At 36.6% G+C, this 13,240-nt stretch overlaps 1 protein-coding gene across 8 annotated transcripts in view; it reads left to right on the top strand.

Moving 5' to 3' along the window:
• Positions 1–13,240, top strand: part of LMO7 (LIM domain 7) — a 72,253-nt gene that overhangs the window by 48,206 nt on the left and 10,807 nt on the right. For 5 of the 8 annotated variants that reach the window (XM_042839208.1, XM_042839210.1, XM_042839204.1 and 2 more), the window contains 9 exons: positions 1,246–1,407; positions 2,702–2,886; positions 3,564–3,624; positions 4,579–4,635; positions 6,377–6,402; positions 6,717–6,821; positions 8,566–8,658; positions 10,044–10,423; positions 13,004–13,069. In XM_042839208.1, the coding sequence (XP_042695142.1) occupies positions 1,246–1,407; positions 2,702–2,886; positions 3,564–3,624; positions 4,579–4,635; positions 6,377–6,402; positions 6,717–6,821; positions 8,566–8,658; positions 10,044–10,423; positions 13,004–13,069 (1,135 nt within the window). The remainder of the gene's footprint in view (positions 1–1,245; positions 1,408–2,701; positions 2,887–3,563; positions 3,625–4,578; positions 4,636–6,376; positions 6,403–6,716; positions 6,822–8,565; positions 8,659–10,043; positions 10,424–13,003; positions 13,070–13,240) is intronic. The other 3 variants (XM_042839211.1, XM_042839207.1, XM_042839206.1) reach the window with 2 other exon arrangements.

Below are 13,240 nucleotides of genomic sequence, written 5' to 3'. Positions count from 1 at the left end.
CACTTTTTTGTGTACTATGAAGGATCATTGCTTAGTTTGCTATTAGGAAGCATAGCTTTCCTTCATTTCACAGTGTTCTTGGGTGGTAAGAAAATCAAAGCTATCTGAATCCTTAGTGTGTGATCTAGACTTCAAACAGCATTTTCCTAGTAAGTTAGAAGAAGGTTGGAATGAAGCATATGGTGTCTAAATGTACTGTCATGCTTGTCTATAATATAGTATTGTTCTTGGTATATTTTGAATAATATGTGTGCATTTCTCTACTTAATCTGGAAAGTGCTTTAGTTGTGTAATCTACGTTTGTTCTGCTCGGGGAATTATTCTCAGTGGAAGAACCATTCAGGTATAATTCATAAAATTGTACTTTGGGAAGACTGTTTCTCAACTTGCCTGTTTTCTGAAGTATTAAAACAAACAAACAAACAAAAAAAAAAGAGAATGAGAAGGCTTATTAACTGCTTTTGTATGCTCTCTGTCCTTAGGCTAGATTACCTGCCAACACGTAGTAATAGGTGAAAGAGTATAAAGTGCATCCTGTCTTGCAAAATATCAGTAAAATTCAAAGTCCAAGTTGCAGTAAAATTTGTAAGTGGCTTGTACCCACTGGCAAAATAAATACAATCCAGAGAATTCTAATAGGACAGCACCCAGTGGTATCTTAAGTGAGTCTAGTTGCCAGTCAATTCAGAGCTAAAAAAAATATTTTATCAAAGCAATATAGCAATCTTCTTGTCAATCAAGCCCAGAAAATGTAAATAAGAATATGAGAAAGCTAACTCATACTGGAATTAACAGAGTGGAGTCTGGTTTTGTTGTTTTTTGTTTTTTTTTGGGGGGGGGGGGGGGGGGGGGGGAGTCCAAATAAGAGGATTATCCAAACATAAGCTGAATTTCAGCAAATTTCTGCTATAGACAGTGTAGTGCTGCCTCTCTCTGTTACTATTCCAGATTCTAAAGATTGAGGCAGAAGTGGGCTAACCAGAAACCATTTGTTAAATGAGATAGCCGGAACATGAATGCTTGCAAACCCAGAAAGTTCTTCGTATTTATGCATCAGATTTAAACACTACATTAATATTAACTGATTTTACTGACCTTATACTTGCAGTATGGTCGGTTTTTCCTAAGACTTTCTGAATACCTGCCGATAAGTGTTTCTTTGACTGAGTTATTTTTTTTCTCCCTGTCATAAATGTATGTCAATAACTGTGATTAGAAACATTTTTTTTCTTCTGTTTTCATCAGGTAGCCCTGCAGCACTTTGTCAGCTGCAGGTAGATGATGAGATCATTGCTATCAACGGCACAAAGGTTTCACAAATGGACCGTAGTCAGTGGGAAGAAGCCATCACCAGAGCACTAGAAACTGGAAACCTTGTCATGGATGTTAGACGATATGGAAAGAATGGTGAGTTGTTTCATAGGCAGGTACAGTATGCTCTGTAAGGCAAATAAGCTTTGTCTCTGCTGTACCTGACAGCTGAGTCTCCTTATTACCCTTACAGCAGTAATACGTATCTGAGCTAAGTAGTTTGCTAGTGTGTCTGTTGCATTTTAACACAACTTAGCTTTTTTTTAACTGCTCGTGCATTAGAAATGTTTTGGCAAACAAATCTACTAAACATTAATTTACTTACCTCTGCCTGGTGCTCTGACCTGTTTCTAAGAGGAGGTGCAGTTAATAAATAAAATGCGCCACCAGCACACAAGGGAATATGAAATTTTATTTTTTCTGCCATTAGTTTCTAGATTATAGGATTAGTTTCTTGAAGATAATTTTTAAAGCCCTTGTCCCTTCTTTCCTGTTTTCTTCAGGGAGGGTTTTTGCTGATATATGAGCTTGTAGATGATATAGCTCCTCTGTGCTGAGTTTTGACAGTTGACCAAAACATTGTGATGCTGTAATCTCTCCAGAGTGGTAGTACCCATCCAGACTTCCATCCTGGCTGAACTTGTTGAGCTCTTCAAGCTCGCTGAGAATTTGATCAAGAGTTGGAAATGTGACTAGTGATTTAATTGAATGTAGAACATCAAAACATTACTTTACTGGGAAGTGAAATAGAATAATTTACCAACAAATGAGGGAAAAAAGTGGGGCAGGAAGAAGATGAGTAATGCCTAATAGCATAAATTAAGTGAAATTGTTGCAGAAAAGCTAACTTAGTAAAATTTAAGGGATGGGGAGGGGTTTGGGGAGATGGTGTGATGGACATTAAATGAAGATCGTGATTTTTATTTGTTTTCCTTACCTTCATCAGTTTTTCTAGTTTAGACTACCTTTTTACTTTTTGCCCTGTGTGTTTCTTGAGTAGCTTGGACATGAAAATGACACTTCACTGGAAGCATGTAGTGTATGATTGAAACTGTACCTTGTGTGAGTAAAGTTGGAAGAACTTTCTTGGTCCTTACTAATGCTGATGAAATAGTTTTCAATGAATACTAATTACTCTCTAATGTTGAGCTGCTGTAGCCCCATGTTAGCAGAATATTTGGTGAACTCTTACGTGGCTTCTAACTAACAATTGTATTTTTGGGGAAGGCGGTCTTCTCATAAATGCCCTTTGTCCTGTTTCCACAAATTCCATCTGATTCGTGTCTCTCCCTCTTTATGTGTTTCCTGCGTTATTTTAATGTGTTTTCGCTAACTCCTGTTCTTTGACATTACTGTCTGTGTTAATTTCTTGATCTCCACATACCAAAAGACTGGGGCAAAGACCAGCCTTCCCTGCCACATGTAAGGCATAAAATCCTCAATCTCACCAGTATGGGTACCAACATTATAGGTACATCTGATAATAAGTGGATTGATGCAACTTCTGGAGAACGCGTTTCAAGTGTCTCGACCATATCAACAAAAAGAGAATTCTCCAGCAGTCTTCAAAGTTCTGTGAGTGTGCGTTCAAACAGTTTTGGGATTTGGGGGGAAGAAGTAAGTGAAAACTGATTGCCATGAGGAAGGGGAGAACGGAAAAGAAGAAAAGACCTTAGAAATCTTATTTTTAATTTGCATTGTTAATTCTAAGGAACATGCAGGTTTTTGCAAGTACAATATTAAGATGCTCTGAGAACTTTCTATTGTGTTCATGAATTTATGAAAAGTATTAAAATACTTGAAGATTATAGTTCAACTAAAACATATAGACTGTTTATTCTTTAGAAAATCATATTATCTCCATTGTTAGTGTAAATGAATGTTGCAGTCCAGAGGAAAAAGTGAGTATGTGCTTTCAAATGACTGGCAAATAACTCCCAGCTTGCCAATGGAGTAGCTGAAATAAAAGATCTTGGCTTCTTTCTTGCAATATCAACTACCAGTTCACAGCTGGTCATTGATCCCCGCAAAAGCTTACAGTCATTTTATCATATAATCTACTCAGGAAGTTTTAGTTTTGTATGCTTCTGTTGAAGTTCTTATATTTTGAAATGTTTCAAGATATGCAGTTCCTATCGGGGCACTGTTTAATTGAATAACTTCTGCAAATCTAATAAGCTTGAGCTCTGTTTTGTTTTCTTTTTTTTTTTTTTTTTTTTTTTTTTTTTTTTTTTTTTTTTTTTTTTCTCCAGGGTACAGGAACAAAATTGATAAATGGCATGCAAGGAGATCTTGGATCTAATGAACAAAGAGGTAAACTACCATTGCTTTTCATCTTCTAATTGTATGGGTTTGGAGCAAGCACAGATACTAAACCTGTAATCATTATAAGCTTTGTACGGTGGCTTAAATGAGATCTTAATGAACTAAAAAGGTATCACAGATCTAATTGCATCCAAACTGGGTGTAGCTGGCTTCCATAATATGCTGAGCAATTGGAGACCTGACAACAAGGAAGTGACAGATCCTCTGTCTCAGAATTAGTTGCTGTAAACTTGCTGTAGGGATAGGGATGGAAAAGCAAAAAAAGACACAGAATTTGTTATTATTGCTACTGCATCATGTGAAGCCTGATTTAGTGTGAATATCAATTTATTTCACTGCTCTGGAATAGAGTGAAATGAGTATTGTGGGTTTTCTATTTCATTTATGAGGATTTTGGGAGGGGTGACGGATATTGACAGTGGTTATTTTTATTGGTGTTTCTTGTTGTTGTTGTTTATTTTTATTCGTGAAGAATGATATTGATGGTTCTAATATGAATAATAATTAGTTATGATGCTGTGAACCATTATAATACTATCTGATGACAGTGAGAGAAGTCAGGTATGTAGACTTCCTAATGGAACAGAAATTAGTGTTTCATTGTAGCTTGCATGTGCATGGTAATTTACAAGAGATCTGCCAAAAGGTCATTTGCCCTCTGAAGATGCCTTTCAGATGACGTTAAATTGTATTATTGTTATAGTTGGACAATGTTAGATATTAAAATGGAATACTAATCAGTGTATGATGTAACCAACTAAAAACTGTATTTATGAAAGATTAGATTTTCTTTATTTCAGGGGCTTGTTTTTCTTTTTTAAATGACGTGGCTGTAGACTGGAGGTGTAATACACATTTGTTATCCAGTGGTGATAGTCATTTAAAAGAAAAACAAAACAGCACCTCATTGATTTGTTTGTATTTTCTATATTTTTCAAATAGCATCTGAACCTATTTCTTTGAAAAACTTAAAAAGGCGGTCACAATTTTTTGAACAAGGTAAATCGAAGACCTAACATTTCATGTACTTTCATGAAATTGTTCCTGCTGCACACTCTTCCTAACCATTCTGGTGCTGGGTACTCTGCCTCTTCAGCATTGTTTGCTACAGTTATCTTGAAGCAACGTAATTCATTTCCCTTCTTTCCCCAGGGTCATCAGGTTATTCTTACAATTCATGGGTCTACCTTTGTGGTAATGGGTCTTTGTGTGTTCTCTTGTATTTATAGCTTTTTTTAATCTCTTATATGTTGTTCATATTTCTTTTATACACTGGGTTAAGAGCAAGATGGATAGCACTCTGTTCAGATTTGCTACTACCTACAAAACAGAATAATATTGAACATTCCAGCAGAGGCATTGTGCAGAATTCAAACAGCTGTTATCAAAATACTTAACTCTGAATTTGAGTTTATTTGGAGTCGTAGCTGTGCACATTCTTCAAAATTGGTGGAAAGCAGCAGTAACCGGCTCTTCACTATGTGGTGAAGTCTCTAGATCTTGAAAAGGCCAGTATGAATTTTGAAATGAATCTTCTGGCTTTTGAAGATAAAATGAATAAATAAACAAAAATTAGGCACTCAATTTTGGTTTTGTAGGTTGCATTTTGGTGTTCTGCATGTCACAACTCACATACTTCCACTACTGTATGCCTAATATTGTCTTCAGACTACGTATGCCTTGCTTTTTATTGTAGCCTGAAAGTGAAATTCTGGCCCGCTGGAAGTCCAGTGTGAATTTTGCCAAAGATTTAAGTGGAACCAGGGCTTTGCCTCAGTGATAATGGCTTTCATTTGTTGAGAAGTGATATGTGAAGTGCTGCAACGTATACCTGTGTTTGTGGTTTTGTGATTCTTTTTGCTATATTGTATCTTTGATAAGGTGATATTCTGTTGTTGGTTGTTTGTGGCTGTTTTTTAGGCTATGAAAACTGTGTTTGAATTGTATAGCAATACTTGTAGTATTTCACTTCTGATTGAGGGGAAGGAAAAGTATATATTTCCAGAGTATGCACTCAATGCAGTTTTGCTAATTTTTTGATTTCTTTAACATACTGATATGAAAGAATTTTCTTTTTAAGGTTGTACAGGCTAGCATAGTCTTACAGGGATGAGAGGAGATGTCCTTTGTATCCTAAATTAAGGATTTTGCAATTTGTTGCATTTATGCATTTTTAAGTGAAATTTGAACAACTGAGTAACAAGGATACTAACAACAAACAAAAATAATTACGTAAGATGATGCTTGGGGAAGGATTACTCTTAACTTAGTGCTTCTCCACATTTTCTCAAGTTTTAATATATCAGCACATTTATATATATATATATATATATATAATTTTTTTTAATTATAATTATATAATAATAATAATATATATATATATTTTTTAAAAAGTAATTTTGGCACAAGCTAAGACCAAGCATCATATCCTCAAATATTGTATGGTTTGAGGTGAATGGTGACAAGCTTAGCAAATTTACATGTACTTTGGAGAGCAGGAAAAAAGGGCAGATGGAAACAGTCACCTACATTAGTTGAAAGCACCTGGTGTATTCTGAGCTCTAATAAGTGTGTAGTAGGATCAAATGCAAGCATGGCTTACTATTGAAGCAAAAATTTCATTTGAAGTTCAGACTTTCTACACTTGGATAGGTATTAAAGTAGTTAGTATTGTTCTAATAATTCCTATTTTTTTGTTGTTGCTGTTTTCTGTTTTCCTTTCTACTCCCAAATCTGACAGGAGGCCCGGAGCCTGCAATGCCTGATGTAAGTAGTGTTTACAAACTACTAATTAGGTGCATAGTTATTGTCTTTTCTAGAAGTCGATTGCTTTCTATTGCTTTTTTTTTTTTTTTTTTTTTTCTCCACACTGCTTTAAAATTCCAATCAAATCAGGGTACTGACATATTTAATGTGTAAAACAATGGTTGCCTACTGTCCCTTTGAGGAGACTGAATCAGGTTCTTGCTACTCTAAAGCTGTAGTTCTTGTAATGGCTTTTACTTCTCATTTTAAGTTAAAATGTAGAGTGTTGATCACATGTAGTAAGATTGTATTAATTCATTTGCATGTTGTATTAGCTCCCAGTCCCATCCATTAGTGCTCCAAGTCGTCGGGTTTGGGATCAAGAAGAAGAACGAAAACGACAAGAGAAATGGCAAAAGGAGCAGGATCGTTTATTGCAGGTAATATTAATCTGTGTGACTTTGTGTGTGGTAACCATTAGAGAGGAAAACTTCTCTTGATTTCTGTGACTCTTACTGATGGCAGAAGGAGACTTCCAGATACATTTGCTGGGCTGCACAATCGTATACACAATTTTTCAGAAAGAAAAGAGGGAAATGCATTAGTAAGTTTCACAAAATCAAACCCAGACTGTATGTTCACTACAGCCAGAAGTGCTCAGTCATCAGAAGGCTGATTTGCTCTCATTGGCAAAACAATTTACAACAAGGCAAGACCTAAGTCATTTTTTGAATGTATATTTTATTTTCTTGCAAGAAAATTCTCTAGGATGAGTTTTACCATCCATTCAAGACATTGGCTGCCTTCATCTCTGAATATAAAGCAGTACCATGGTTAGATGCCTGCTAGTGTTCTAATGTTAAGTAGTCAGCTACTCATTTGGAGTCAGCTTGGTTCCCAGTACCTCAGAAAGCCAAACCATCTGAGTGGTGCAAATTCACCTCGATAATCAGATACCAGAGATGGAGGAAAATGTTGCAAAAGGCATGAGCAATGTTTGCTATCTTAAGATAATACACAAAAACCAAGCACATGTTCCAGGCTTGAGCAGGCTTATGCTTCACTGAGCTGAGGTCTTTACTGTAAGATGTGTCTCTGGAAATTAAATTATATATGTAAGGTCTGTTGGCTAGCAGAAGCATCAGTAAATCTCATTTACTCTGTGCTAGACATCTTAAATAGCATTTAAGCATTCAGCAGTAAATCATGATGACAAAACACAGTTTAACTATTCTCTTGCTTTTTGGATGTTTCAGTTTTGTCATTCCTTTTAGCTTTCAAAATCCACAAGGCAGGAGTTGCGACTTATAAACATATTTGTGATATCTGTTATGGCTTGGGTGCACAATTTGGCATCTGGAGAGATGCCTGTAAGGAATATAAGCCTTGGCTTCTCTTTTATTGAGAATAGTTGAATCCCTCTGCCATCACTTCTCCTTGTTTCCTTTTTTCACACTTGAAAAGTTAAATTTAGCCAGAGTAATAATGCTATTTCTCTTTCCCATGATCTTATTACTTATTTAAAAAACAGAGAAAGGAAGCCAAGTCTTTATTTGCTAATTTCCAGCATCTTAGAAGGAACTTTTGCAATTACTGCATATTTTGCTTTTCCCAAGACTGAGATGGTGGTTGACAAAATCAACAAAATGTTTACTGTGTACCTTGAGTAATGCCTTGGGAGACTGCATTGATTTCATATTAAAACCAGTCATAGGACAAAACTGGAAGTCCAAAATAGGCTTTTGTTCAGATGAACTTTCTGGGAGACCAAATGTTCTTACTGAAACCAAATTACTGCCTCATATTTCACTTAGTCATTGCTTTATATTTGTCATATTACTCTGGCCAGTTCCAAGTTAAATATAATTACTCCGTAATCAAGAAATATTTTAGGTAGCTTAATTCCCAACTGAACAAAAATCAGCTGTAACGACAGGGAATATAGCAGATGTGAGGTCAGTTGTTATGAGGCTTATCATGTAAGAAGCCTAGATTCTCTGAAATTGATGAGTGAACTCCTTGTGATGGTATTTAAGCCAGAATGCAATTCATTTGTGGCTCATCTAATGTCCCAGAGGAGCTCAAGCATGTTTATACCAAACTCATTAAATAAAGAGTAGAATATTTTAATGCAATTAAACCAAATTCTTTATTTGTGTGTTTAATTTCAATTTAACCTAATAGGAGAAATACAAACGGGAACAAGAAAAACTGAGGGAAGAATGGCTACGAGCTAAGCAAGAAGCTGAAAAAGAAAACTCCAAATATTTAGATGAGGTAAGCTGTTAGTATGGCATCACTTTTGTCTGTTCAGTTTCATGGTGGCTTTTTAAACTACTAGTGGGAAGATATACACATACAAATAATTATTTTATTATGTCATTTATCTCCTTGTTTTGGAACATAATTGCTCCTAAAGCAAAATGATTGTCTGTGACTTAACAGAGATTGGTAAAATGCAAAGAGGAAATCAAAATGGAAGGAGTTCATGGATTTGCTAAGTAAATAACAGGATATATTGGCAAAATGTTACAAACTGTATGAATTATCGTGACAAGAATCAAAGAGTCACCTTTATTGTATAATATTTACCTCTCAGTATTACATCTTGAAATTTTGTTTTAATACTTGATCATTAGGTGTGTTTCTAACTTCCAGGCTGTTTGCTGGCATTCAGTTTCTCCTATCTTTGGAGAATTTACATATCAAATCAACTTCAGCTTTGCTATCATATATTTTAAAACTTTGAATGTGTGTTGTTTCTTTTGGCTGCTTATGAGAACATAGTTCTTTTGCTGAGCATAGGAAGTATCTGTGATACCTCTTCTCTTTTGCTACATGAACATAGCTTCAGGCACCCCAGCCACATCAGCTGTGTTCATGTTGTCATGAGCATCAAGACTTTATGGCATAGGATTTCAATACTGAAAAAAACTTGTTAGAGCTGTTCAAAGACTTTGCTGTACAGGAATGTAAAATGCTTCATCAAAAAAAAAAAAAAACAAAATTTTGGATGCACAAATCCTTAACTGGCAAAGAGTATTTGTTCCCTATAGTTAAAACTTATTTTGACCACTGAAAGACCTTTTTCATGTTTGAGACAAATGTTAGTGGTAAGTCAGATACTTAACTTTGTAATGGCAGGAGAATATAGGAGGCTTGGGGGTTTCCTCCACATGATGATTCCTGTGAAATACATTGGTCAGGTACACACTTGCAGTAGCTGTCTTAGGTAGGTCTCCAGTTTGGAAATTAAAAAAAACTAAAAACGTTGGGTATCATGAAGAGTTTGTTTTTGGTGAGGATTTAAGTGGAGATGGAACGGAATGTAAGAAGTGTTCTAAAAAGCAGAATGTTTCACATACTTGTGGACACACTGCCAGTGATGCTTGCTAGGGCTGCTGTGTGGAATGAAGCTCATGCATTAGAAGAATGTGCCAGTAGGCACACATTCAAAAAGAAACCAAAGTACACCCTGTCTTTTGCATTTGAAAGTATTTGGGATGCTTTTTACACCAGCCTTCCCATGTAGAATAAATAACCTTTTCTGATTCAGCAATCTGACTTTCAAAAAAAAAAAAAAAAAAGGCACCAAAAAAACCCCAACAACCAACACACAGAGCTCCATCCCCTAAAAATGTTATTTCTTTTATCTGCCACAGGAACAAACTGTTATAACCTCAAACATGATCACAGTCTCTGCACGAGCTCCTGCCTCCAGCTGGAGGGCAAGCCCTGAAGTGAGTACTCCTGAGGAGCCAGAAGGAGATGGAGGAAGAGAGCTGGCAGCACACTTGCTGGCCAGGGAAGAAGAAAGGAGGCTTCAGGAGGAAGAAGAAGCAGCCCTGCGTGTTGAGCGAGAAAGGGAACACCAAGAACTAGAGCTTGAGAGACAACGTAAAGAGAGGGAACAGCAGTATGCTGAGGAGCAGAGGCGGCGGGCAGAGTTGGAGGAGCAGAGGCGGCAGGCAGAGATGGAGGAGCAGAGGCAGCAAGCAGAAAGGCAGAGGGAAATGTCAGTGGAGTCACCTCAGTACCAAAGGTCTGCACTTAGAATGAACTCTCCCTTCTGCATAAAAATTGAAATACCTTTCCAAATGGAGTTCATGTCTTGAATATGTGCATTCATGTCAGGTTCTTACTGTAGATTTACTAGTGCAAGACACTACGTGATAACCTAATCATATTGTAGTTCAGCAGTAAAATAGTAAAGCTATCCCAGTTTTGCCATCCTTTGCTCATTGTGTAAGCACGATCATAATTACAGGTGACTGAGTTGGCATAATTTGAGCCCCACCATTCCTTAGTCTCTTTTGTTGCAAACCACTTCTTCACCTTGTGCAGACCAGTTTTCTTTTGTGCTCTAAGAGTATAGAAATAATTGTGTCAATGGTTTACGGGCTGGTTCGGCCCAGTTCCGTGACTAGAGGGGAGGAGGGATTTTGCAAAATCCGCACCTCCAGAAAAAGGGAACAGGGGACCCCAAAAATAGTTAAAAACAGCAGCAATGATCTGAGGAGAAACAAACTAATTTACTAAATATAGTATCGGAATGCAAGATAACACACCGTGATACCATATAATCAGAATTGAAGCTAATAAATCAAGTATAACAAGAGAATGTCTGAAAGGTGGATAGGCCTCACCACAATGCTGAATTGAGATGTGCAGTCCAGTTGAGCAGCAGGGAGACAGGAGGAGAGCCCATGAAGAAGAGCAGACGAAAAAGAGCGCATCAGGTGGCCTTGCCAGGAGTTGTATCTCCTCTCTGTGACCTCAAAGTCCCCTGGGGAATGTAGTTCTTCTCTTCTGGGCAGGTACCCAGAACTTGAGCATTAACAGTTAAGCTCCCAATGCCCCACATGATGTTATGAGGTGGAATACCGAAAACCAAGAATCACAAAACTATGACAAATTGCACATTCATTTTGGCATTTCAGCTGAGGGAAGAGATTTAGAAGTGAATGGATGATAACTTAAAATTCTGCAGCCTGGCTGCCAGTGCTCATTGCTATAAATGGTATTGTATTACACAGAGCATCCTGCTAAGACTGAATAAAATGCTATTCTTTCTTTCTTAAGGTAGAAGAATCAGGTATGAGATGAAGTCATTCCTCTTGAATGGAGTACTCTATTAACCCACTTCTTCTCATTTTTAAATAGATACAGATAAAGTAATTGTCACCAAATCAAAGATGACCTGAAGCACTTAATATGAAGATTTGTAAGAACTCTAGTGCAAATTGAGAGCCAGTAGCTCAAAAATACAGGGCTTTCAGAAGAAATATCAAGTTAACTCTTTTCTAACAAAGGCATGACTGATTCCTTTATCATTTTAGTTCAACAGTGCAGCAGTAAGGTTTAGTTGTGCCTGTGTGCTAATTTCTCAATGAAAAGCATCATCATGTATGAGTTAGAAAATATTGGCTTAGGCATCGTATTGTGTTGGATTTATCCACTTTGAACATATTTATCCTTGAGTATTAAAGTGTTTCTTCCATTACCACCTTCATCAGCTTGCTTAAAATTAATAAATAAAATAGTTTATAAATGCAAATTTTTGCGTAGAAGTTTTCCGACTACTGCTTCAGGTGTCACAGGAGATTAATCTGCTGTGATTAATGCAGAGATTAACGCAGTAACTTTTCCTTGTTTCTTGTGCACTTAGCTTACTGCCTTGCATGCAGCAGGCTTGACTGTTTCCCTTGAGGATTTTTCCCTTTTTTTGAACAAGCAGTAAGAGATGATTGAAGATAACACATGATTAAGTTATATCTTAGGAGAAAAAAATATGATTCTAAAATTGCATATATTTACTGGGGAGACTGTGAGATCTGGAGTTTCTTTAGCTCATGGTGAATTACTTCTGCTGAGCAAAGCAGAGGCATGGCTGTTACAATTGGTTGTTCTTGGCAGCTGCACTGGGGTATCTCTGTAGTTTAGCTTGCTCCATTTGCGAGATAACAAGGCATTGTGCAGTAACTTGTAAAGCTGCTGTGATATCTGCATATCTAAATCCTTGATATATGCTTCAGTCTCAGGGAATATGATTACTTCTGAGGTTGCTGCAAAAGGATGCATGTTGCTGAACAAGGATGGCTGTGCTGAGTAGTAAAGGAATAAGTTCAATCAAATTGGGATTTTAAATAACTAGTGCTAAATGCTTCCATTACAATGATATCCAGAGATTTGGCTTGAAATCTGAAATACTGCGTAACTGTACGTAAAAGCATAATGCTGCAGAGAGCTGATAGCTGATACTCAGCTGATAGCAGAGCATTGAGACTGGGGACAGGCAACTGGAAGAACTTTGTCTGTAGAAGTTTGCAGATGTTTCTCTATGGATTACAGACTGCAGCCATGAAATTCACTAGAATATGCATCTAATTCTTGGAGAACTTCTGTGTTTGGACAAAGCTTATCTTCTGGCTTTGAAATAGATGAGATAATCACTGTCATATGTTGATATTTTTTCAGTGTCCTAGTCTGTTTTTAATCTTCTCCCTCATGTTTTCCTATTTGATTAACATCTGTACTTTGTATTTTCTGTATATGTATATTATTACTTCAATTTTGAGATTGTTTTAATAGATAATTGCTTTTATCTGTATGTTGCTTCTAGACGTTATGAGCTCTATGAAGTATCTAAAACAACAGAGAACCAACCTGGCCAACATCTCATTGACAGGTGAGAAGAAGTGCAATCAATATATAGGTAGAAATATCTTCAGCAATAAGTTTTAAGCATCCAGGCATGTAAAAGTTTCTACTCCTCGCTTACAAAAAGGTAATTTCAGGCTCTTTTTCTAACAGCCTTACTTTTTCCAGCTTCTTTTTTTTTTTTTTTTTTTTTTTTTTT

Source organism: Centrocercus urophasianus, unplaced genomic scaffold, assembly GCF_019232065.1.
Source record: "Centrocercus urophasianus isolate 14NV4802_14NV808 unplaced genomic scaffold, USGS_Curo_1.0 seq_9, whole genome shotgun sequence".
NCBI classification, from domain to species: domain Eukaryota; kingdom Metazoa; phylum Chordata; class Aves; order Galliformes; family Phasianidae; genus Centrocercus; species Centrocercus urophasianus.
Note: the sequence above shows the minus strand (reverse complement) of the source record. Positions and strands in the feature narration are given on the sequence as shown.